The following is a 27,664-nucleotide window of genomic DNA, read 5'->3' as shown; positions in this document are numbered from 1 at the left end:
AGTGTGAACCTCTGGCCCTCGAGATCCACTGTTTAACTCTGATCAAACTCACCTGGACAAGATCATCAAGGTGTTCAGGATTACTAGAGAGATACAGAGAGTCGAGTTTGATCAGGGATGGAGAGGGATCTTGAGGGCCAGAGTTGCAAACCCTGGTCTATTCTGTCCTATATATGCTAAAAATAATTTCTTCTCTTCGCATAATAACATAAAATGACACATTTTGTGCCATTGCTTTGGAAAAGCATGTGTCCATCAAACTCACATCGAAATCATATGACTATATATTACTGTCTTAAGACCCGTTCACACCAAGGACAATAACTATAATGATAACAATAAAGATATAACTCTAAAAATCATTGTAAATATAAAAGAATAGAAGAGTCCACTCAACTATAACAATAACAGCACTGAGAAACGACTTTGTTGGAATCATTTCCAGCTGTTGAACGATAAAAACATTGACAATTCATTCTGCTTTAAAGAGCTTGAGCATTTAAAGCGGCAGACGACAAAACTAAAGCACACACTTCAAATAAACAGAACAATTACTCTGGACATTAATATAGTTTTCTTTATAGTTATCGTTCTTTGTGTGAACAGGCCTTTAGGGATATTAATATTACTATGATTTGTATTATTATATTTTTATTGATTGGCTTCCTAAAAACACTAGTGTGAATGCAATGTAGACTGAGACTCTATTACAACTAAAGGAGGTTTGAGTCCACTTTAAAGTCCAGATACAAGACAATTGACAGTAGCCATAGACTTCCATAGTAGGGAAAAATACTATGGAAGTCAGTGGTTACCATCCACTGTTTAGTTACCAACATTCTTCTATATATATATTGTGAGTGTGTTTAGTAGAAGAAATTCATACAGGTTTGGAACAACTTGAGGGTGAGTAAATGATGACAGAATTTTCATTTTTGGGTGAACTATCCCTTTAAATAAGAGATGTAAAAACAGAATAGGCTGTATTGTCCTTGTTGACAGTAATTAATAAGTGGATTCCCACAGTATAAAATAAATAAATCTTGTTTAGACAGGAAAATTAAATTAAAAAAAAGTCATCAGCGTGATATCCAGCTGTGTAAAACACATTATTATCATGAAACACATTAATAACACTGATATTTACTAATACTGTCGAGCAGCTGCAATGGCACACAAAATAACAACACTACCACAACACATGTGGATGAGTGAATCGAAGAATTTGAGTTTGTTGTGTAGTTTGATTAGATTTTGTTTATTCAGTTTGTTTTAGAGCTGCAAGTATATGCTAACAGACCGGCTAGCATGCTAATCCTGCACTATGAACGAGTTTCTCTTTGCTAATTATGTTTCTTTCTTTATCAAACAAGTCGTTTCGATCAAGTAACATTTTCGTACGTAACAAATGCCGTTTCAGTACCTTTTATGTGTAATGTAGAACAACTTTCGAGTATGAACTCATTCCTCACTTCCGCTGTTGTTATTGAGACTTGTTTATGGATGTTTATCAATATGCCTGATAGTTTCACCACGGCTTATTTGAATGACATACGTGAATAATACGTGCGTGTGTTCAATAGTATACTTTATTAAACATATATACATTTTCTACATGCTAACAATGTTTAGTCTCGTTTGAAATCATAAATCCTTAATTTTAAAGACAGGCGAATACTGTGACAGCTCAAAATGGGCTTGTGTCTAGTCATGTGTTTCTGTGCTGACAGATAGACGTGAGTACAAAGTGCTGCTTTGGCAGGTTAGATATCGCTTTATTCAGTGGACAAATAGGTAAAAATGTAAAATATTATTATGTACAAAATGATTTTAAATGCTAATTAATTATGCACTTGAAATTATTGAATGTGATATTGCATGAATTCTTGTGGATGAGATGATTAATCAAGTATCAGAATCAGAATGAGCTTTATTGCCAAGCATGTTTACACACACACACACACACACAAGGAATTTGTCTTGGTGACAGGAGCTTCCAGTGCAGAAGTACAGAAATGAAATATAACACTAATATAAGAAAAAAATTGTAATAATGCAGTATAATACAGTATTGGAAATAAAGAGGAAATATATATAATTGTTTTAATAAATGTACAGATATGTATATCATATACACTGAAGAACATGCACTCAGAAGTTGCTTGTAAATTTCATAAACGATTACAAAGAAACAGCATAAAACACATTTAATTAATCGAGAGGTTTTGAAGTAGAAAACTGAAATATTTTTTTTATTTTATTAGAATAGTTTTATTTACAGCTTTAGACATATTGTTTTCCAGTGTAGATATTAGACGACGCAAAAGATTTAGTAGACTTTGTAGAATTAATAGAAAAGTAATTAGTAGACTCAACCACTGCCCAACTAAACCAGCCTAGATAAACAGTTTTGTAAAAATCCTCAAATATGTTCACGCAATGTCTCTGATTGTAAATAAAATACACTTCTTACCTCCTTTAACAAGATTTTATCAACCTAACTAGTTACTGTTATTCCCAACACTCCACATTTTGTTTCTGCAGGAACTAATGACTTTATTTTGTCAGATTGTCAAATTATCCTGACTGAATAATTTGTTGCATCTTACTTTCATGACAATATTTTCTCCTTAGACATCCATGAAATAAAAAAAGCCATGCATATAATACACGATTAAATTATTTTGATCACATTTCGACTCTCTTTGTTCGTTTTATCATGCAGAGAGGATCATATCTAAGTCTCAGGCCCGAACAGCAAAACACTCGAAGCCATTCAAACCATTAAGATTGATTTGAATCTAAATATGCAGAAAATGCAGCCTGGACTTCAGTTATTTTGAGAAAATGTAGGCTGTTCCTTAGCCAGCGGCAGGCTTTTACAGTCCCCTGAGGCATGCTGGGAGATTTGAGCAGATTAACACTCCACTATTCACATATGTTGCCTACACGCGAGGGATTGAATTAATGAAGGATTTCCATGGTTGTTGTCAATCACATGATCCAGTCCTGAAATAATCATCCACATTAGAGTAGGCATGTTTAATGTGGATCACAACTACCAATGTTTAAGCATTTAATTGTCGTTCTCCGAAATTTAATCTCAAGATTTCATTAGAAATCTATGTAAATAATGTCTAAATGTTGTTGTTTTTGTTATTATGAATGTCATCAGGTCATGCCTGCAGACGTGAGTGTTGTAGTGGTGGGATCTTGTATGACTGACTTAGTAAGGTAAGTCATCAAAGGATTCAGTGTCATAGTGAACCAGGCCCGGGGCAAATATGTGCCACATGTTTCAAATACGTGGGCAAACATGCCTTTGTAAAGCATTCCTCTGTTCTGATGAACAAAAAAGAAGAAAAAAAGCAGTGATTGCAGCAAAATCTACAGTGACGATGAACAAGAGATCCATGTAATCATACTGTACGATTACTGACCCATGCATTCTAGAAGAGCATTCGTTGCAATATGAAATTGTGCATTATATACAAATACGTTTGAGTAGACATTATATGCAACAACCATTTTTTTCAAATAATATGATTTTTTTTTTACTGTATAGTCATAAAATAAAAAAATCATTTTCATGTGCCCAATCATTTTCATGTTCAATTTCATGCTTAACTTGAAATTTACATTCAACTAATCTACCCTCTCTTATGAACTTAAAGCTGAGACCGCACATATTATACCAAACAATGATTTCATGCTCATGTGACAAACTCGCACACTCATCGTCGCTGTGATTGTGGAACATATTCCACTTGCAGAAGGCAGACTTTAAGATTTTAAAATAACTCGGAAAGGAATTAGTCCTTCCAGCAGGAACCAAATAAGGTCCAACAAAGGCAGATTTGGGGAACTGCCTTCTGTTCTGCCAGCTCTGTCTATTATTAATATTTCCCCAGGGAACTGATTCACCGCTCACTGGTCATATTTGCCGCTGGCAGTTTTTTTTTTTTGTCGTCCTAGTCGTTCTGGCTGCAGTGTTTTCAGGTGCACCTCTTGACTGGAATACGGCGTACACTTGCAGCTGTGCAAACTAGTAAACTTTCACCTTGCATACACCCTGAGTTTTTATATTTGCAGTGCAATGTATTACTTTGATGTCAAAGCTGAATTTTCTGCATCATTACTCCAGTCTTCAGTGTCACGTGATCCTTCAGAAGTCATTTTAATATGCTGATTTGGGGTTTAGGTAACATTTCTGATTATTGTCAATGATGAAAACAGTGAATGTTTTGTGGAAACCGTGACACATGTGTTTTCAGTATTTAAATGAGTTCAGATGAACATATTTTGATTGAAATGTTTTTGGTAACAAATGATTTGATCAATTTAATGTGTTCTTTCTGCATAAAAGTAATGATTTCTTAAAATAATAATTACAAATCATTACTGACCCCAAATATGTGAACAGTATTGTGTAGTGTATATATAAATATGCCCCAAGTCTCTATGTTATTCTGATCTCTTTTTCTTGGGGCCTTCTTTTAATGTGTATGGGGTTTTTAAACAAACATCGAAATCCAAATATTTATTAAAAACGAATAAAAAAAAAAACATAGCCAAACCTTATTAAACGTAATTTTTTCACTTTTTTATTATTTGAGGTATCATTCCACAATTGGCGCAGGACAAGGTATGCCAAATTTGAGTCAGGTTAGGCGTTTGTTCAGAAGAGGAAATGTTTCTCAAAGAGCTAATCCAGAAACAACATTTTCCTTTCCATACATAACTAAATATTCATTTCTTGCTTCGTCATACCCTAAGTAATCAAAACAAACTACCCCTTATGGGGGAAAAAAAAAGTTCCAATTGCTCATATACGTTACCATTAAAAACATCCAGTCATCAATGTTGGCCTTTGAACAGAAGAGATTGCATCAATTAGGCAATAGTTCTGATGGGAAGTGTGTGTTTGTTTTTTTGGAGGGTGGCTGACACATTTCACCCATCAAAGTGCTATGCATGGCTTTGAAGTGTAAAATCCAGTTTTCGATGTGGCTTGTGTTTTCTGACAGTCAAACGGAGTCAGTGTCTCGCGTGGAACGTGTGTGTGTGTTTGTGCTGAAGCCAGACAGTGCCACCTGCTGATTACTGTTCAAACCTATTGGTGTGTCTTCACTGGAGCCGTCAGTGTGTGATGTTACCTGAGAGCATGCGGCACACACAAGTCTTGCACACTCTTAGTGTGGGGTCTCTTGTATTCATGAAACAATTAACTTCAGGAACTTTATCTTTGGTTCAAACTGGGCCTTTTTTGTAATAGAGACGTTACTGATAACTTTGATAAATATCATAGCACTAAATGATGAACATATTGATGCACCATGGTGGTTACACGGTACTTACACACACAAAAAAAGTTGTTTTTTTTGATAGTGCTGTTTAGTATTTTATTTTCCTCCTTCGCTTACATTTTTATCTCTCTCTCTTTTTGCATGTATAAGGTATATTTACAGGTGAAAAGGGTAAACATTTTAACCATATCACCATAGCATCACAGTACATCTTTCATCAAGTTTTCTGAAATGTTGTGTTTAAATATGCAAACGAGCCATTTACTACTTAAATATGCACTAATAATTTGCATAAATGTCCAGCACAGAAATCTAAACACTGGATAAAGCCAGGTTCAAAATTCATTTTATTTTGTTGACATTAGAGTTAAAGGTATTTACAGAGGAGATTCTATATATATATATATAATCTGATAAAATAAACACTTAAATGTGCATTTTGGATGTCTTCTTTCCATTAGTCTGAAGTTATGAAAGCAAAATAGCCCAGAACTTCAAAATATACCAGTGCCTGAAAAAACAATGGTTTTGCCTGTAATGTCTTGATTTAAAGTATGTTTATTATGGTACTTAATAATCTCTGTATCCATATTACATGGCATTTGCATGATATTCCAAAGTACTTGAACAATCCTATGAAATTACAAAAGAAGAAAAAAAATCTATTACCTTACAAATAAATAAAATGCAAAAAAAAAAAAAGTAGTAGTAGTAATTGGATAATATTACTACTTGCATAACGAATAAAAATGAATGTGGCATGGATAAATAAAATGCATTAGACTCTGCACGGACATTAATGAAATGGTTTTAATTAAACCATATTGTAGATGAAAATAATACAAGAAAAATAAAAATGCTAGTTATTATTAATATTCATTATTAATAATAACTAGCATTTTTATTTTTATTGTATTATTTTCATCAATGAATTGTTAAAAGCAAACACTTGCTCTTTTATTGCCACAATGCACAATTGCACACACTGTTTCTCATGCAGGCTGTTTGAGGTCCTGTCTTTATAAAGTAGTGAACATCTGCGTGGACCACAGCCTACGTCACACAACACCTGTTGTTTCCTCTTGGCACTGGAAAGTCACAGCGTTTGTATCAGAAATGCGTTTGTGGGAGAATGACTATTGCTCATAAAACAATGGAGGAAGTGTAAGCGAGGAGTTAAGGTGAGGCCCGTCTGACTGTAACCTGTGACACAGACAGTGACTCAGTCAGGCAACCTTAGAATGCAAGTTGTAAAATAGTGCATCCACACTAAAGACTTTAGATTTTGAAAGACGCTGCACTCATATTACTATGAATGGATGAAAGTGCAACATGCACTTGTCCCGCTTTCTAAATAAAAGCCAATCGCCAATTGATTCCCAAATTGCAGGTTTTTTTGTCATGATTTAAGCATTTGGAAACGGAATTTATGAGACAGATTTCATTGCTGATTTCGAATATGAAATTTAATAAAAAGCTTGGTGAACAGCTTTGAAGAATTTGATTTTTCCCCATTCAAAGAGATGAAATAGTGAATAGAGTGAAATGACTTGCCTTAAATGGACTTTGATCCACAATCCTATTGGTTGTACAGTTGAATCTGTGCAAATAGAAATTTCAGTGCAGTTGTGCAGTCATAATTACAATTTCCGTCTTCTTTGCTGACCCAAGAGTTTGTGGTAAAAGTGTTGCAGATGTGAAGTTATTACTGCAATTGTAGTGTTTTGCTTAACCTTCTTCATTGTCTTCAAGTTTCTGACCAGCAACAATTCATTTATGTATTATACATCCTTTCATTATTTATCATTAATACTCAATTAAAAAGTGTTTTAAAAAAATGTCAGTTCAGATGTGAAAATGTGGGGAAATATGCCTTGTGGTCACTTATAATTTCCCTCCATTAGTTCTTTATCTTAAGTATTTTTTTCTTTATCAGCTTATTTTACCATAGTTCATCAAAAACATCATAAACAACAAGCTGAAATCTCTTTACTTACCGCTCGCTTTACTGAAATCGCGGCAGGATCTTTGTTTATCCGCATTGACTTCCTGTAATATTCCCTCTCTTAACCACACAACACACACGTGAAAAACAACTTTATCGGCTCATTCTGCCATCACATAAACATGGGCTCCCGGAGACTTGGATTGGGGCCAGACCGTAACTAGATGTCTGGGATTGAGGTTTATTTTTTTTCTTCTGTTGTTCAATAGAATGAGTAATGCCTGCTAGTTCTGCTCGGGTGAAAGGCTGATGGACCCCGCTCTGAAATGTCACGCACTAAACAGCACAGCAATTAGCTTTTTAGGGAGTTCAGGACACCTGCCTTAGATTTAGAAGGACTCGTTTATGTCATGTCATATTATTTTCATTTACAGCTCACAATAATGTTTCCAGTAAAAGTTCCTTTCATTCAAACAATATGGACTTTTTAGAACTGGCTGAATGGACCATCTGTCATTCCTCTGAAAACAAAGTGCATAAAGCGATACAAAGACTTGAACACTCACAATGCATTCATTTAAAAATTACTTTAAAATTAAGACAATTGAACAGGTTGCTTTACAAACTTTGTATATCAAAATTAGGGGAAATCTACTTTGAATTTCTCTGAATTTCATTAATTCCTTTTTTACTTGTATGCAAGAAAGGGTTGACTTTCTTTTCAACAGTGATAATTGGACCCCATTGACTTTCATTATATGATCAAAAACACTGAGGCCCTGTGCACCTGGTATTAAGATGTGTTTTGGTCGATCGGATCACAAGTGGACGATGCTAAATACAGGTGTAAACGGGGTCTAAAACGTTTTGAGCTTGTCGACCACTTCCAGAGGTAGTTGAAAACGCATTTGACCGGATTGATTTCGTAGTGTAAACGCTCATGTGGTCGAATGAGTTCGAACAGCCGCAAAAGACCGTCTACTCTCCATCTACTGACCGAATGCGTGAACATTATGGGAAGCAGGACAGGATTTAAACTTTGTCGGCCGAAGACCCAAGTTTAGTTTGAAGGCGAAAAACATACCAAGCATGATGTTCTCTCACCATTCCTGATTTCTAACACACACTCACAGCGTTCGGCTGGTCTTGTGACTATCAGAGCAGAAATGAAAGCTGATGCTCATATGTAAATTGCATGAGCTTATTTCGTCCATTAGATCGAAAGAACTAAAAAAAACACATACATTTACCCGCCCATAGACCCTCCCCTCGAAGAAATCAGGACAGAAGTGGTTAAAAAGTGGACAAAAGAGACAGATTAAAACACCAGGTTTAAACAGGAATGTCTCCCTCGTCTACTTATCAACCAAAACGCATCGATACCACAGTAAACACAGACATTTTTTCAAATTATGTTCTTTTGTGTTACATGTAACATGTTTAAGTAAATAATGAATTTCATTCTAGAATGAACTACCCTTTTGGTACAATTAAATATGGACACTTTTTTGCCTTCCCTCAAGTCAATTCTTGGTTGGATACTTTTGACTAACTGTTTGATGAATGCTTTAATATGTTTTAATGCCTAGTCCCATATGTCTTTCTGTTAGTCAGGCACCTCGACTTCCCAAGGCTGGAGAGACGATACATGGACACAAGTTCTTCATTGGTTTCGGTGGTAAAGGGGCCAATCAATGTGTCCAAGCTGCACGAATGGGGGCCAAGACTGCCATGGTGTGCAAGGTACCCAATACGGTCTGCTTTTCTGAACATCCTAAATAACTGAATATAGCCTGAAGTACACAGACACAAAAAAGTTTAGGTTGATATACCAGAGCAATTCATGTATTTCAGCATTTAACCGCACAAGAGAACCTAACCAAGTAATAAAGCTCTTGATTTTGTCAGTGCAAAGACCCCAATCAATACCGAAGCGTATGCAGTGTGTAAAAATAGACTCCTATGCTTTCAGAAACATTCAAAGAGAGATCACACTTCAAAGACAGAAGGCCAGGTAGTGAAGGGTCTCCGCTGCTGGGGCTTAGGACCCCATCCTTGGCATGTCTTTACCAGTGTGGGATAAAAGCAGACCCAGCTGGGAAAAAAGAAACCCCTTTGCCCTCTACCTCAACATTGAATGTCTCATAGAGAGGAAGAGAAGGAGAGAGAGGGGGAGATTAAAGTTGTATTTGTAGAGTGGAGGCGTTTGTTTGGGGATGCTATATCTGGAAGGCTTGGCCTGATATAGCAATGCAGAACTTTGGCCGGTCAGCCAGTTGCTAGAACATATCATCTCAAGTTCCTCTTTTCATCTTTGGTTGCCTTTTCTCCTCAGGTCGGCAGAGACGTTTTTGGGAACGACTACATTCAAAACTTCAAAAATAATGGCATATCGACTGGTAATGGCCAAACGGTGCTTTCATATTGTTTCACATCTCTGGCAGCCAAAAATCTTTTAAAATCAAATGGTGTATGCAACCTAAATCTTATTTAGTTGTTTAGAATCTGTGCATTTTTTACAAACCTGACACAAAACAAATTAGTAGGTGGTTTGAAGTAATTATGAATAACATTGTATTTTTCCCCATTATTTGAGTGGAAATTTGTGTGTAACTTAGTACAATACAAAGTGTGCAATAGTGCCTCTAACTGTGTCTTACATTTTTTGTGACTTGTTCATTTTTCACTGGAATATGTGAACAGCGAATAAGTGAATGAATATGACATTCGTAAATATGATTGTATAAAATATAGTAATGCCTCCAATATTTATGTTGTCACATGAACCTTGATGAGAGTTCAGCAGTATAGAGAGATGACATGATGTTCGTAAAGAAGAAGCAAAATTTCCAGTTTTACGTACGATTTCCATGATGACAGTTACTCTTATCATGCTGACGTCTCTAAGTCATTATTACTATAGCATCCGATGTAGATAAATCAGATATTGATTATGCTGTCAGGACAAACAGATCTGATTTCATCACTTGCGCAATGATGAACCGTGACAAACAGCAAAAAATGAATTTTCCAAAAAAAGGAAAAAAGCAAGAAAAATACAAAGTATGAACATGATTTTTTTGCAGTTTATTTGTGTTCCTGAAACGCCCTGCATTTGAAATCTGATAATGGCATGATTTAAAATATATGGCCCTTTTTTTATAGTTATCTACATTTTGTTAGTAACTTGTAGTTTAGCTTGTAATGTTTTGTGCTGAATCGATCAACTGTATTGTTTATTATTTTTTATTATCAGTAACCTGTAATTCCCCAACACCGTTTGTAAGTCTGCATATGTGCTGCCTCTATTGTCATAATATATAAACACTGTAAAATATTTTAAATGGACATTCTGATTTGTTCAGTTCAGTTTTTTTTATACTGTAAGCAATTTAGGTTATCCACTTTCACCATCTCTCTCTCTCTCTCTCTCTCTCTCTCTCTCAGCCTATGTGGAACAGACTGAAAATGCTGCGACTGGAGCTGCCTCGATCATCGTAAATGACACAGGTAAAATTAAATTGGTCCAAGTACCGAGCCTTGCTGTATCCCTGAGTTTTAAAAGCCCCTAAAATAACATAAACACCGCTAAGTACTCTTCTGAATGAGACATAGATGAGTGAGAAGCTCTCTTTCTGTGTCCACCTCGCCTACACAGGGTAATTTTAGACCCAGTTTAATGTAGCACTACTTGGACTTAAAGAAAGGTGCCATAACCAGCCTGCCTCTGAATGTAAGGCCTGCTGCATTGTAAATGTCATGATCCAGCATAAGTGCTAAGCCTCGTGGCAGTCCACTCGCACCACAGTGAGCTCTCCAGGAAGAGCTCTGATTGGCGTCATGATCGCCATAACAACCTACTTTCAGTGTCCCAGCTTCCTGTGTGAATATCACAACGATGTGAAATTTGAACGATTATCTCGCAAGCTAACAAGGAAGCTGAAATGAGGAAAATACTGATAATATCTCCTGACTCTGCAGTGTGGTTTTTCGAACGCTTATGCCAGCTCTTTATTTGTGTCTGTCTGTTCGTGGTGCAATAGCGAGAGAATTTCGTACATGTCTGGGTGTGTAAAGTGTCTTCTATATCCATGGCTCCATTTGTACACTTAACCCACATTTAAAAAAAATGTATGAATGTCATTCCATTCGATAAAAACATGTTCAGACAGAAAAAAAAAGGTTCCAAGGTCATTTTAGTTCATCATGTTCCATATGACATATTTTGTCTTAACAGTATATGAAATGTATTGTACACATTGTTTTAAATAAAGACACTTAATTTGATATGCAATGGCATTCATATATGTTTAAGGTGTGACTTGTATGTCTAAATAGTTTTTTAGAGTCACTGTATGTGGCCTGTAATTTTACAGGCTATGATGTGGCCTGTAATTTTGTGCATGAATGCATTCTTTGTAAATGTGGATTTGTAATTAAATTTTAGTCTAATTAACAGTAATGTCTCCTTAAAGGTTTTATAAGCATCTTGTCGTCATGTTTAATATATTGTATTGACAGGGGAGAATGCCATAGTGATTGTGGCTGGTGCTAATATGCTTCTGGGGCAAGAGGAGCTACAGCGGGCACAGTCTGCCATAGTAAATGCCAAGGTGCTTGTTTGTCAGCTTGAGATCAACCCAGATGCATCACTGCAGGCCTTGAGAATGGCCAAAGAGAACCACGGTCAGACACGCATCTTTGCTTCATATCTCAATGTGCTTGATTGTCTCATCCCACTTCCTGTTAAGTCAAATTTCTTAATGCACATCGTTTCAAAGGATCTTTACTAAAAAAACAAAAACAAATTGTGATGGTAATGTTTATAAGATGTTAATATTTTTATTAGGGATGCACGATATATCGGCCACCATATCGGTATCGGCCGATATATGTTCATTTTTTATGTTTTCGTTATCGGCCCGGTAAGCAAAATTGGCCAATATATTAAATCCGATAAATAATGGATTATTTCCTTCAGCTGAGACACTTCAGATGCGCACTGTTCACCATGATGTTTTTGAATTGCTTGAAATATGACTGGAATCACTTTGAAATGGAAAATACGGTTAAGTGCAACGTTCAGCGCAAGTCTGTCATATCGGCTACATAAAATTATAACGAGAACATTATAATTGTGTGTAAAAAAGAATTTTGAAAAAAAAATCCAGGTCCAGGCACTCAGTAGGATGCAAAAGTTAAAAAGCCTTTATTATTTAAAAGGGCTAAAGCATTAAAACACCAACGCGTATCGGCCCACTGGCCTTCATCAGGGTGTTGGTGAGGCTTTTTAACTGAGTGCCTGGACCTGGATTTTTTTTCCTAATTATTTTTTATGAACATTTAACCCTTCCATGAGCACCAGAGGATACAAAGGATACCAGCAGCGCTCCAGTTCCCTTTTGACTAGTATTATAATTGTGTGCTTGGGACATGGTGAGAATTTTGTTTTTCAGGCTCTCAAAAATGATATAAAAATTTGGATTTATATTTATCAGGCAATATATCGGTTATCGGCTTTCAAATATAAAGAATTGCCGGTTATCGGTATCATTCCAAATTTTCATATCGGTGCATCCCTAATTTTAAAGTTTACATTTACATAAAGTTTACATTCTGCGACATTACAAGAAGCAGTGATGAAGTTTATAGTTGTTATATTGTATATATCGCTTTACATGAGCATTCTGTATGTATGTGGATAAAGTATCACAATTCAGGTCTTACAGTCCTTTCATAAAATCACTTGTTTTGCCACACTGTTGGGGTCCTATACTTGTATAATCGCCAAATGGTTTCCGTGAAGAATAGCACAATCATTTAACAACAGTAGTTTATTTCCTTTTCACTCCCATTTTCTAAAAACTATTTTTAGCTCCTTATACCGAATGATTGGTGAGAATAAAGCACGACTTTTCCCTCCTGTGGAAAATAACACAACCTGCTGTGTCTCAGATATCATTAGCACCTTGTATGTTCAGGTCCCTGCTGATCAGAGACACCGTGTATCCTTGTCATGGAGATGTACAATGATGCAACAAGCTTATTCCACAGATGGATGACACAGATGGATACCCCCCCCCCCCCACCACCACACCAACGCACCCCGATATTCACATTCACCACCTCACAACACCCCAGATACATGCTGTTTAGCCCGTTAGCGGCCCATATTAAGTGTTAAGAGACAGGCCATTAGCCCAGATTATGCGCCTATCACTTGGGATGAATTCATCAGACAATGACGTGCGCAAATAGCACTTAGCCGGAGCTCAAGGCTTGGATTACGCACATGCCACCCCCACAGGCTCAGTGGAGAAGAATCCGAGGACCGCTTTCCTAACCACATTTTTAAATAAATTAATATAAAGGCCATCTAGCTTTGATTCTCTCCTCAAGTGTAGTTAATTTCGGTTAACTTCAAAGCTGATATGTGGCTAACATGTAATTTCGTACATTAGATCAGCTACTAAAGGGATGTTTGATCACTCTAGTGTGAATTTAGCTCACATTTAACTTGTGTTTCTGTTGTTTTTCATTCGGAGCTTTTTAAAGCATCTCTGAGCAAGTGAGGTTTGGCATGACTCATTCATTCATCTCATTTACTCGTTAGTATTGCCGTTTATTTTCCCTCATTATTTCCCTCCTCTTCCATATTACGTTATTCACTTCACAGAGGCTCAACTAGAGGCTCACCGCCGATTCCTAAAACACTCTCACTTTGATTAAAGAGACAGTTCACCCACAAAAGGAAAATTCGTTCAGTGCTTCAGAAAGCAAAGCTCCAACAAGGAAACACAATAACACTGTAATTTCAGATCTGTTTCTCTGATTGCTTCTCAGAATTTCTGAATATTGCATACAAGTCATATGAAGTACTTTTATTGTACTTTCATGGTTCCTTTTTGTCTTGAGCTTGACAGTCTGAAACACTATTGGTTGTGTAGAAAATACCAGCTTCTGGGCAACATTCAAAATATGGAATTTAGAAAAACATAAACTTTTAGGTGTGAAATGTATTTTAGATGTTGTATGGGGGAAAGAAATGTGTTAATTCACAGTGGAACATGATAAACTGCTCATGTTTTTAGGTCAAATTGTATGTATTATGTGTAATTCCCCCTGGAGTGTCAATACAAATCACTAAAATTGTCCTTTGGCATCAGTCGGTTAAAGGTAATTACAAAAAAAAGTGTGGCTTGAGTGTCAAAATACTTTTTGGATCTACTAAAGCAGTGGCTCTCAAAATGTTTGACACAAAGGCCTTCCATTGTCTAATAACATTTGAAGCCCCCCATTATTGGCTAAAATGTTTCCTCTGGTATTTCTGCTGCAATTACTGGCATTAATATTAAGGCTTAGAAGTAGAAACTGCTCTAAGGATTCCAACATGTCTTTGTTCATATTAGATTAGCATAAATTCATAAGCAGCAACATACACGATTCTTTCTTCAGATACATTCTTGGGATAAATTATTCAGCAGTAATGCTTCTAATGACGCATTTAATGTTCCCACCTCTTAAATTGTGTTGTTTATTAAGCTCACTAGTGAGAAATCCCCTCAGCGACAGGAAGTAAGGAGATAGTGCCTCGGTTACAGTCACTTCCTATGTGGTCGGCTTTCAGAGAACATTTCAAGTTTTGGACTGAGAGAAAGAAAGAGAGAAAGGGAACTGTTGGCCAAGTATTGACGTGGTTATGAAAATATGGTTGCGTTCAGAAATGAGCAAAGTTTGTTTATATCAAATCGGATGAATGCAAGTAGCTCAAAGAGCAAGTTTCACACTGACTGCTGTCTGACGTGAACTGCGGTGTGTCAGTGTCTGTGACTGAGCTGTGTCTGCGTGCACACCAATTATTATAACGCATAACAATAATCTGACATCATAGACATTCTTTACCCCGGTCTTTGCATTTTTACATGTGGTTTTTGCATTTCTCTATATGACCCAATATGTGAATAATATTTTCTATATTTCTTACAGTGAAGACCATTTTTAATCCAGCTCCCGCTATTGCAGACCTGCATTCTGATTTCTACAAAGCATCTGATGTTTTCTGCTGCAATGAGTCTGAGGTGAAAGACAATATCAATCATTTTACATAACGAAAAATAGCACATAAACAAAGTTTTTCCAGTTTGCTCCACATTGCTTTGAGAAGATGTTCAGAATGATTTTTAGTGTGTCGCTGTAGTCAAGTCAAGTCATCTTCATTTATATAGCGCTTTTAACAATGTAGATTGTTCCAAAGTGGATTTACAGTGATAATAGGAAATGAAAGTAACAGAGATTGTTTTGGCTTTATAGCAGCTCTAGAATAAAGTTATTGTCCAGCTAAAGTTAGTTTTGATTGATTCACTTTCGTCACAACAATTATTAGTTATTAACTTAGGGGCCGCTAACACGACACCGTTTTAACAGAAAACTCTTAAAGGGGTGGTTGATTATGATTTCACTTTTCTAACTTTAGTTAGTGTGTAATGTTGCTGTTTGAGCATAAACAACATCTGCAAAGTTACAACGCTCAAAGTTCAAAGCAAAGGGAGATATTTTCTATTAAAAAAATAGCTTTTTAAGGACTACAACAAATGGCTGGTAAGGACTACATAAGCTTCCTCCCGGGTAAGTGACATCACTAACCCTAAAATTTACATAAACCCCACCCCCGGAACACAATTTATAGATTATCATGACAGAATATGCTAATCAATGACTAGAAGAACTACACATAAGCTTCATAAATTAATCAACTAACCATTCAGAAATGTCCTGTTGCTTCTACATGTTGTCACTTCTTCTTGAGTCTCTCCATCTTTGTCTGAATCCAGTTTGAACATAAAAGGCTAAAAGTTTTTGAAATTTTCAGTGCGTGTCTGTGTGAGTGCAAGCTGTTGAAGCTCCGCCCCCTGTGCCAGGAGCAGCAGCTCATTTGCATTTAAAGGAACAGACTCAAAAAGTGACAACTTTAACATGCTATATAAAAATATCTGTGGGGTATTTTTAGCTGAAACTTCACAAACACACTCTGGGGACATCAGAGACTTATTTTACATCTTATGAAAAGGGCATTATACCACCCCTTTAAGTTCTTTCTGCGCAAACTTCAAAAACGCGAACCTGCGAGAACGCCAACGGGGTTCGTATTCTGCATTTTTAGAAATTAAAAAAGTCATCATAAATGAACTTTAAAATACAAATTCCAAAAAGAAAGTTGACATGACAAAGTGCATTTTGACTGCATTAACCTGTAGAGCCTATTTTGCCTGTAGGTTGTCAGGTTTGTTGAAGCAGGTTACTAGAGTAAAACAACAGCTCACTTATCTTGCCTGGTCATGACCTGCATACTAAAAACAAGATACTAAAGCTCAAATAGTCACCTACCTGCCAAGTGCAAGAAATTACGGGGTTGGCTGCGGTGTCTTACAGTAACTGTTATGTTTGAGGCCGCCCTCTTTCACATCGTGGCAGGGCAAGATGACAGACAAGGGCTTGGATTGATGGGAAACAGTAAAGTTAAAGCATCCACGACCAGGCAGGCAGATGCACAGATGGTGTGTCAGTCCGGCCCGGGGCGAAAGCTCCAGCGTGACTGAGAGTTTGAACCAGAGTTCTCCATCAGGGCAGCTTTGATGTGGCTGGGAGGTTGGAGGGGGAAAAATGTACAGGTGGGACTTAAAAGTGAGAGCCCTCAGTACAAATCAACCCCTTAGATCCAGCCTTCGTCCCAGCGCACGCATCCGCGTACATGCTTGGCTCTCACCCGACGACTTCAGTTGCGGGAGTGAAGGATGAATCATCGGCAGTTTACAGAAGCAGATAACCACACATTGATGAGTAATCTGTGCGCTTTTCTGTTTTGGCAGCCAGCTTGGAAAGATTGATGGTAAAGCTTAAAGTACACAAATACAACGGGGATACTTGTTGCCCTGATCTTTCAGTCGTTTGGTGGGCCAGAGTGGGGGTTATTCTTCGCACCTGCATTAGAGAACCTAAAAGAACTGATAATGCCAACACTACATTTTTCCAGGCTGAAGAGACTTTGAAGACACAGTTTGATCTTTATGCACTTATTCATACACTCTGCTAGTCATGAATGACATAAAGGTCGCTGACACAAGATTTTGTGGGGGAAAAGGTCTTTTGTACTGTATATAGTGCAGGAATGTGTAAAGCTAAACACACACACAAGTCACTTTCAAACCAAGCAGCTGATGGACAGCGCAGCGAATTCAAGTGCAAACGAGCAAAATCTGCGTCACATCACACAAATCTCCTGTGCTGATCACACAGATCCCTATTGGGATGTCTGGATTTCACCCACTTTATCACACTGAGTTAAACAATATAGCCCTGGTTTCACAGACAGTTAAGTGGCTTTTATCAACATGGCGTTAACTGGTGTGCATCTTGAGACAAAACAATGGTACTGAGATATTTTAAGATCTGTCAGGGCAAGTTGCTTTCAGTCAAAACATGCAAACATGTATTTTAGTCTGGGACTAGCTTAAGCCTTGTCTGTGGAACCGAGGGAAAAAAGTGATAAATCAGAAACTACACAGGTATGTCCAGTAGGCACAAATGCCTGGTCAATGTATTATTTAAGCACACAGTCCTGTTGTATATATTTAATGCACACTCTTGTGTTACTGTGGTTGTAGCAAACCTCAGTACTCAAATGGCGATGATGGTGTCATTCCTGGTCTAATAGACTTTATCACACACACACACATTACATGAACAAACAGGAAAACAGGGCTCATTGCTTCCACTCGTCAGAGAAAGTGTTAACGGCAGGACAAACTGTTGGCGATATCTATGAACTTTTAAGGTAACTAGTTCTTTTTATTGTTGATGTTTTATTCGATTTAAATATCTAAATGTTAGTGAGAAGAAAAAATTTAGACTTCAAACTGCAAATATGTGCTGGACATTGGTTATGCTCAATTTTCCTCAGGCCTTTGAAGGTATCTTGAGTAAAACGACTCTACATTTAATGAAACACGTACAAAAGACCTGAGCCAGAAGCGATGCGACCTGTTTTACTGAATACAGAAGTTTGTTACGCATAACCCACATTGTGCACAACTTGACTCAGTTCATCAAATCTAATAACTTTCATGACCTCTGAAGACACTTTCTTTTCATTTGACTTCAGCAGTCCCAGTTATGTAACACCTACATTTCATGATACAAACAGTTCCTGGTGGATAAAAGTCCTGCAATACACTTTTCTTTCCTCGTTGAATGTCCTGTCTCAAAATAAAATATACCAAATTACTTAATAACCAGTAAAATGGGTTTCAGATGCTGTTTTTATGTTGACTTTAAACTTATTATCACAAGTGATTAACGCACTTATACCATGTTAATTTGCCAACATAGACAACTTAAAGCTCTTATTGATGTTTGCAGTGCAATATTTCACCAGAAGGGTAAAAATTATGGTTATTTTCGTCAGTTACGACTCGTTAGTTCGAGTATCCGGTCCACTATAAATCAGACACAGAGATAAAGTACATTTACATCTATATGAATGAATGAGATTTCTGAATTAATTATCGAGACTGCCAGAGAGATGCGTGTGTGAATTACCGTGTCTGTGTGCAGCGTCTCTTACATGAAGCTGTGAGTCTAATTACTTCATAATAGCGATCTAACTCCCTCGTTGCTGAGAAATACAATGTAGTGATTCATTAGCAAAGCTATTTTATAAAAAAAAAAATTGCAGGCAATGTTGATACATTTCTTTACTCCTGATTCCTGAATGTTTCTGTGTGCGCAGTGCAATCTCAGCTGTGTGTGAGTGACGTATGTGTGTGTGAGCGCTTCAGTGAAAACAGCGCATTAATATAGAACGGTGATTAAACTGACTTGGAACTGCATTAAACGGTTTTATGACCTTCTAGCGAATCAGAATCGAGTATTCAGGCAGAACATGCTATGCTAATTAACTAACGTCAGTGTATCCAACTTAAAAAATATGCTGATAGCTAGAAGTGTTTGAGTTCACGAACATAGAGTATGTTTCTGGCAACTGTAACCGTGGTTTAGAACACAAACATATTAGCAAAGTTGCATATTAGCTGTTAGCATAACCGATATGAGCATAAATGTGACTGTTTCCTCTTTATCTTGTGGTGTTCCTCTCAGGCCGAGCTGTTGACGGGACTGTCCGTCACCTCAGTGGAGGATGCCAGTCGAGTGGGCCTGGAGCTGCTACACAGAAGTTGTGGTTCAGTTATTGTCACCTTGGGGCCACAGGGCTGTGTGGTGTGTGAGTGCACAAACACGGCCCCTAAACACATTCCCACCGCCGCCGTCACTGCTGCCGATACCACGGTAAGACTGCGGTTGACTGTTGACATTTCTTGGTAGGCACAGGTTTTGGGCTCGAGGTATGTTCCCCATGTCAACCATCTGAATTAGACCCAATCAGAATCTATATGAGATTCACATGGGCTAATTCAGATTGGGCCAACATTTAGCCCATAGAAAAATCAGTTTGGAGCTCACATGCTTACATAGGCCTACATAGTAGCTGCGTTTCCATTACCCTTCAAATTGCGCAAATTAAATATGGCCCAATGGAAACACTTCAATTTCGCAAAAACTCCCCCAAAAAAAGTTTTTGCGCTCACATGAGGTGGTTTTTCAGGCAATTAAAAAAAGAAATATTTCGCAAAACTGCAATGGAAACATTTACAGGTCACCTGGCGTACGTAAAAGTCACATGATCATTCTTTAAAGATGGCGCGGTATGTTTGGACAGAAGACGAATCTTTTATAAACTCATAAAAGACAAAATAATTAAAGGAGTTCCTCTGTGAAAACCTCCCAGAAACACCTCATACGTGTCCGCTCCCCAGTATAAGGGTCTTTCCTTGCCATTAATGCTTGGATAACATCGCCTACGTCTTCTTCCATTAAAAATAATGGCTAGTGCGGTGGCTGCAATGAACCTACGTGAACCTGCCAACATCCGTCGCCATTATTTTTGGTGAGAGGAAAAATTATGTTTTAGTTGCATAACATCGGTTAATGGAAATGCCATCATTTCGCAATCAACATTTAGAAAATATCGCAAATATTTGCGCAAATCTGTAATGGAAACCAGGCTATAGACAGTATAGTTTTGTTCAGTCCCTATAATTGTTGTTTTTCATCAAAAGTGTGTGTCTGGCAGGTTTATAACATGTTTTAGGTAACAGCTCGAGAAAATCTGAACATTGTACACCTAATCCTCTTTTTCTCTAACAGTGCTCCAGAAGTGTGTTGAAGTAGAATAAATGTATTATGTGGCATATTGAGTTAGTTATCTGCAGCACATATATCTGGCGCTCAAAGTCTGTGACTCACCACACACTAGCGGTTCTTCCTGGGTAGGTTCTCTAACAAACCTATGAAAACACTTTACTCCTTTTTTTTTATAACAGCATTCATTGAGTTAATGACACAAAGAAGAAACCTTTTGACTGTAGATATCTGGTTCACTTTGCAGGTTTCACGCATTTTCTGTAAAGCTGCTTTGAAACGACGTGTATTGTGAAAAGCACTATACAAATAAATTGAAAATGTGAACTTTGCAACTGGCCAAGAACCAGTTGGGCAGTCATGGCCTAATGGTTATAGAGTCAGACTTGTAACCCAAAGGTTGCGGATTTGATTCTCAGTGGTGGCAGATATTGCTCTCTTCCACCCTCAGTACCCACAACTTAAGCAAGATCCGTGTGTGTATCACGGTTTGCAGTGTGTGTGTGTGTGTGTTCGCTACTCACTGCTCCTAATGTGTGTGCACTAACTTGGATGGGTTAAATGCAGAGGACAAACTCAGAGTATAGGTTCCCATACTTGGCCTTCTCATGTTAGAGCACGTCACTTACTTAAATAGGCAGAGTCCATCTAACTCACAAACCAACCACAGTTCAGCTGCACACCGGTAATAGACTGATGAGCAAAAGAATGGCATCTCATTGGAAATTCTAGAGCGAATGGTTGCATTGACGTCATTGAATGGAAATTGAAAATGGATATAGACCTTGTACTGTATATAGTCTATGATTTCCATCTCTTCAGATGGAACACCTCTTCAATACATAAGTAGTAGTATTATTTGAGTTATAAGACATAACATAAAACAAAGAAAGAATTTAAAATTGTGCTTTATAAGCTTGTGCTTGAGTATCTTAAATGCCACAAAAACGTATGGATAACCCGTGCACCAATCATACCGGATAGATCAATTTTCCTTTTTTTTTTTTTTGTATGTAATATACATCAGATAGTCTGTGAATGGTCGTTGGTGGTCCACGTGAAGCTTAACTGTATGACATAGTGTCTGAGAAAACCAGATGTTTTTATACCCCTACAAGTTTGCCATGCTACTAGTCATCTGTGTGAATGATATTGAGTCATCAGTCATAATATGCCCATGATCCACTAGGATGATTCATATTTGAAGTAGTATGTTGTGAATGGGTAGTAAACACAATTTTTTCATCACTTGAAATATTTGGATTCTGCTGTGGTGTGCGCTTTAATCTTGACACGAGAAGAGAAAAAAGTGAGATCGGAGTTATGATAGGGTATTTCTTGGTGTTTCACGTCATTTCTTACTAAACAGATTGTTTTGCTGATTGTCGTCATGAGTTCAGTCTGGCGTTGTACGTACGTGTTAGTTAAATATGGCTACTTGTTTGCCTCACACTTTCACACAATCTCATGTTAATTGTGGATGTGGTTCTTCTGGTTTCTCTTCTGATTGTAATCTCTAAAGACACGTACTCATTTTACGCCTGGATTCGGTTGATCTGGCGTCACAGTTGCTCATATTTCCTGTTTATTTTTTTAAACACCAATAGGGAATCTTGTGAAGAACAACAAGTCACCTATTAGAAATGCGTCAAGACAGAACGAAAAGTGGATACATCATAGTGTGATGCAAAAAATATGTTTAGTATGTTTAGTCAGTGACCAGAAATGCCTCAAAACAGGTTGCACTGCTTCTCCGTTCTTTATTTTTATTATTCTGGCTTGCATTTCAGTTCTCATTTTTGAACCACATTTTACTTGGTTAATAAGTAATTTCATAACTTCATCCCACACCTACTGCAAGCCCACATTAAGTTCTAAGAAAAACAATTTATTTGGAGAAATTCTGAGAACTAAATGTTTTTTTTTTTTTTTTTCAATTTCATAATCCATTTAGTTTCCAGCAGAATGAGCACTGAATTCTTAATAGACCATATCCATTTACTCATTGTTATCTCTTTTAGTCAAGAGTTCTTCTGATAATCACTGCACAGTCGTACGAAAAGATGACTTCCGGTGAAAAGACTTGTCACTGTGACTTCTTCTTCAATCAACTGTCCTAATATCATAAAAAGCCTTAAGGCTTAGTACTTAGACAAATATATATATATATGGGTGTTTCTGCAACTACGGGCACTTTTGACTATCCCAATTTTAAAAAAATCAACCTCTATGAATTTCAATTTTAACCATCACAGTCTATAATACATATAAAAATGTACACAAAATAGAATGTAGTCGTTAAGATTTTAATCTGGAACATGTTTATTTTTTATGTTTTTCGGGTCATCTTCTTAAAAAGTGTCCTTACCGCAATGTTACAATAACGTTCATTTTATAAATTTTTCTTTAGTAATTTCTATAAAAAATTTAATATATGTAAATAGCTTTTTCAAATTTGATGCAGTTTTGTAAATACTGATATAAAAAAGATAATATACAAAATAGGGAATTTCATGTTTTTTTTTATGCCATGTAAAAAATATACAGTAACCTTAGATGTCAATTGTTTCCATACACACAAAAGATAACATAATTAACTTTTTATGACAGATGTTGCAATTTCAATGTGTTAATCATCTCAACTTAAGTGTAAAAATATTTTTTTGCAAATGAAAATGTGAAAAAAATGAAGAAAAAAAGAAAAGAAAAAATAATAAAAATATATATATTTTTTTTTTTTTTTTTAAACAAAGTCATGTGGTGCAAAAACAAATGGATATATATATATGATGTCAAAGAAGGAGCCCTGCATACCCTCATGAGTATGTGTCAATAAGTTTCCTAAAATTTCAGATCATTTGACTAAGAAAAGTTAAGTTTAGGTTGTAATATGTCATACAATATGCTGTGACTCTCAGCATAGTCACCAGGAAATCAAAATTGACAATTCTTGTTTTTTTTAAAATTCATATGCCCTCGTAATTTTCAACCAAAAACGTTAGCTTTAAAACGACATCTGTTCTCTTCATGACGTGTTAAACTTTGTGACTCGTTAAACGTAATCTTTTTTGAAAATCAAAAATTTTCAAACCCACATTAAATCAGTTTTTTTTTTCTTTCATAAAACATAGATTATTACACCAGAGATGTGGCATAGCGATTAGTGTGAAACATGCAGATGAAAGTATGGCTTGCATTATATCCTGTTTCCCTTTCATCCTTTACTGCCTCCTCTTTCATTTATTAGCCCTAAATAAATTAAATTAAACAATTAAATCATTATTTGTTTGTATACATTGATTTGACTGATTTCCATTCTCAATGATGAAAACGTTTAAAGTCACCAGTAAAGCAACATTGACAATTCTTGTTTTTTATGAAATATTGCAGTGATTTATTCATGCCCTTGTACTCTTTAATAAAAAAAGATGCAACAACATGTCTTCTCTTCTCTGATGATGTGTTTTCAGCGTGAGGGCGGGACAACCTGTCACTCACATACGATCCAATCCATTCCCAATGATAAAAATCAAGTCTCGCCCTACATTTGTTTGAGAAGCCTTTTTATTCTAATATTCGTCACAATAAGGAAAGAACTAGTGTTGTCACGATACTCGAATTTCCAGCTTCGATACTATACCTTGAAAAATACCGATATTCAATACCATTTTCTGTACCACGGGGAAAACTGCCATATATACCGCCATACAGATAATTTATTAACTTAATTTTTTGATCATTTGAGTAATTTTGTTGTTATAGCTTACACAGAGAACATGGAGGCTTTATTTGAATAGTTGAACTAGATTTACAAAAAAAAGTAAACAGTAATAAAATTAGAACAAATTGCACAATAAAAATAAAGAGGGAAATGAAACAAACATGGCTTTATGTTTTTCAGGTGCGTCCAACAGTATTATCCAGGTAAGAAATACTACAGAAATGAAAGTAATCAAATGTAAAATATCGCTGGATAGTTTTCATTGTATAAATTAAATACAGATTACTGCTAACAATTAAAGTTATTCGGTCATTAGCAGTGAGGGATTTTCTCTTTGTCTTTTGTTCTTTGATTAAAGCTGCAGTCCGTAACTTTTGGCGCTCTAGTGGTTAATAAACAGAACTGCATGCGTCTTGCGGAAGAACATTGTAGCCGGATCTCCTTCTCTCTGTTTCTGTCTATGACGAGTCACGCAGGAACTGGGCTACTCCGCAGTGGTAAGACCCGAACTAGTCTAAAATATTCCTAATATAAACACTTATTACAGGTGTACCATAGTGATTCAGGATAAGACGAAAACACGGTTTGGAAAATGGTTTCATGATTTACTCGCTTATTATATAAATGTTGTAAATTTTAAATACAAAAATAAGTTACAGACAGCAGCAGGAATATTAGGCTGCTGTCACTTTAACCCTTTAGAACCTGAAGCTAAAATAGGTGTTTTTCACATATTTAGATGTTTTGACTGTAAAATTCATGTCATCTTTTTCAGAATAAAATTAGCTTTCAACAAATTACAGTTATTGACCATTACTGTGTGTGGTGAGTTTGTAAACAGAATTTAAATGGACAAAGAAAAGAAAAATCACGAACGAAAGAAACTAACACTTTAAAGTAGGGCTGTCAAACGATTAATCGCGATTAATCGCATCCAAAATAAAAGTTTGTTTTTACATAATATATGTGTGTGTACGGTGTATAATTATTTTCTATATATAAATACACACACATGCATGTATATATTTAAGAAATATTTGCATGTATATACTGTGTATATATATTTATATTATATATAATTTATATTATTTATAAATATTTTATATATAAATAACACATTTTTCTTAAATATATATGCATGTGTGTGTATTTATATAGAGAAAATAATTATACTCCATACACACACATATATTATGTAAACACAAACTTTTATTTTGGATGCGATTAATCGCGATTAATCGTTTGACAGCCCTACTTTAAAGTTGAAAAATGAAATATAATACATATATACAAGTCTTTTGACATTGGGTTGCAGTTTTCATTTAGGACACTTTTTTTTATAAATGCACACATACAAATGCACACACCACGTGCTAAGATACGTGAAAGAGTAACGGCCATCCGCCTCCCAAGTTTCATTAAAAATCATCCCAATCCCCTCTTCTGCTGTCTACCACTTCTTTCACCATGTATTTGTTAGTTTCTTTTATTATTTTATGCAATCCAAAACACTCTCCAATATACTGATACACTGACACCAACATGTGTTTTCTCTCAAATATTATGTTCCAAAACTGACTGTTTACCTGAATACTCAACAAGACGGGCATTTTGACATCATTTTGTATGTATTTCACTGTTTAATCGCAATACGCCATGTTTGAGAGGTGGCTTTATGAGATCGCCACATAAATAGATCAGTGGTGCGGGAATGTGTAAAATGACCCGCATTACAAGCACTATTCAGCCAGAGTGAGTGAGTGGAGGCGGGTGTGTGTCCAACTGTCAATTGATCAATACTACCGAAAAAGAGTATTGGAACCAGTTCAGATATTTCAGTATCGATACATATCGATATTTCTGACAACGCCTCTCATAAACGCACATACTCAGATATAAAGAGCACAGTATTGTCCAGGGCCGCCCTGCTCTCTCTGGGTGACTCAGAGATCCTCTCAGCGGGAGTCCGCCTGGCTGTGGTCTCCACGTGGCGGTCGGCCTGTTCCCGTGCACTTTGATGACCCATAAATCCTGAGTTGTTTAACTCTTTTGGATGCCCTGATCCCTCTTCCAGTAACTCTGTTTTTCCCCCACTTGTTAAAAACCAGGAGGAGGAGGGAATGGGGCCAAGTGCCAGATTTTATCTCAACGGTCGGCTAGACAGAAGCAAGGCATGTTTCCATCGGCTTATTCTCTAAGAGTGATGAAATATCACTTCCGGTTAAGACCAAAAAGAGAACTGTCGTCATTTCTTAACAGTATGTGGCGACTGTGTTTATTTGTGAGGTCTATCTTTAGTCATTAAAAAACATTCAATAGGAGGTTAAAGTGTTTACCGGGCTTCACTCTGAGCGTAGTGGTGTGAGTCACGAAGCTCAGTGTTGCTCTGTGCTCCTTGGACTGGATCCAGGATTTTCTGCAGTGTCACCAAATCCCAGTCTTTCATACTAAACAACCCCTGTTATTCAGAGAATAGGCATGGAATGGTCTCAGCTCTGGTATTGCATGAATTAAACGCTGTCTTTTTGTTTATGTGGCTCAGTTTGCACTAGGGCCGCTATATATATAGCTTAACTATATATAGAGTTTAACTATAAGTCTTTAAATAATGCGAAATTCAAAATGTGATATGATCATGCTTTAAGTGTGTAAAATAAATGTAAATTATATTTAAATATATAGATTTTTTTTTTTAAATATATAGAAAGTTTTACTGTAGCATTACATAAAAAGTAAGTCATTTTAATATCAGTTTAAATCAGGGTGTTTGTGGTTTCAGGTAGGCCTACATTAGGTTAGAAATTAAATAATCAAATGTAAAAAAAAAAAAACACTGCTAAGTCTTCACTGTATGAACTAAATACTGATTCTTATTAAAGCTACAAAAGTTATTCAGTCAAGAGCAGTGAGTGATTTTCTCTTTGTCTACTGTTGTTTGATTAACATTAGCACTAAGCACACGGATAGAAACAGGATTATTAGGATGCTGTCACTTTAAGAGCTGCACGGCTTCTTGAGTTCTTTCTCAACTGTTTACTCCACTTAAGATGTAACTGACTGTGTTTACGTGAATACTCACCAAGACGGGCATTTTGACATCATTTTGTGTGTATTTGGCCATATAAACTGTGGAAGAGAACTGGAATCGGGATTACTTCGCTTATTGCGCCTAATAACATTAAGCATGCCACACGTATCTAACGGTCATGTGTCCAGTCTACTCTCTGCGTCGACCTAAAACTTTTGAACTATTAAATTCACTGAGTTATCGTAACGTGATATGCACATTTGCAATATTTCGATATATCACGCTGCCCTAGTTTGCACTGCAGTTAATACAGAACTACTTAGAAACCATTGGTTATGGACAGAAATGGGAATATTTCAGTTTGATTCCAAGGATATAGCCTATTTATAACATTTTAAGCCAGCCGCCCG

General features: G+C 36.5%; 3 protein-coding genes across 5 annotated transcripts in view; 1 reads left to right on the top strand and 2 right to left on the bottom strand.

Moving 5' to 3' along the window:
- The window catches only part of babam2 (BRISC and BRCA1 A complex member 2), a 98,001-nt gene extending 96,486 nt beyond the window's left edge, over positions 1-1,515 (bottom strand). Inside the window, exon 1 of the mRNA XM_079852569.1 lies at positions 1,424-1,515. The gene's annotated coding sequence lies outside the window, so the exon portion shown is untranslated. The remainder of the gene's footprint in view (positions 1-1,423) is intronic.
- mocs1 (molybdenum cofactor synthesis 1) overlaps positions 1-6,931 on the bottom strand; it is a 153,164-nt gene extending 146,233 nt beyond the window's left edge. Inside the window, exon 1 of the mRNA XM_079852540.1 lies at positions 6,928-6,931. The gene's annotated coding sequence lies outside the window, so the exon portion shown is untranslated. The remainder of the gene's footprint in view (positions 1-6,927) is intronic.
- The window catches only part of rbks (ribokinase), a gene marked incomplete at its 3' end in the record, with an annotated part of 32,977 nt that continues 6,999 nt past the window's right edge, over positions 1,687-27,664 (top strand). The window contains exons 1-8 of one of the 3 annotated variants that reach the window (XM_079852577.1): positions 1,687-1,736; positions 3,176-3,234; positions 8,862-8,994; positions 9,587-9,650; positions 10,699-10,761; positions 11,773-11,937; positions 15,238-15,329; positions 19,405-19,593. In XM_079852577.1, coding sequence (XP_079708703.1) covers positions 3,179-3,234; positions 8,862-8,994; positions 9,587-9,650; positions 10,699-10,761; positions 11,773-11,937; positions 15,238-15,329; positions 19,405-19,593 — 762 coding nt within the window. In that variant the 5' untranslated portion in view covers positions 1,687-1,736; positions 3,176-3,178. Of the gene's footprint in view, positions 1,795-3,175; positions 3,235-8,861; positions 8,995-9,586; positions 9,651-10,698; positions 10,762-11,772; positions 11,938-15,237; positions 15,330-19,404; positions 19,594-27,664 lie in introns of all 3 variants that reach the window. The other 2 variants (XM_079852576.1, XR_013819343.1) reach the window with 2 other exon arrangements.

The sequence above is a fragment of the Squalius cephalus genome (genome assembly GCF_949319135.1).
Source record: "Squalius cephalus genome assembly, chromosome: 20".
Lineage (NCBI taxonomy): Eukaryota > Metazoa > Chordata > Actinopteri > Cypriniformes > Leuciscidae > Squalius > Squalius cephalus.
Note: the sequence above shows the minus strand (reverse complement) of the source record. Positions and strands in the feature narration are given on the sequence as shown.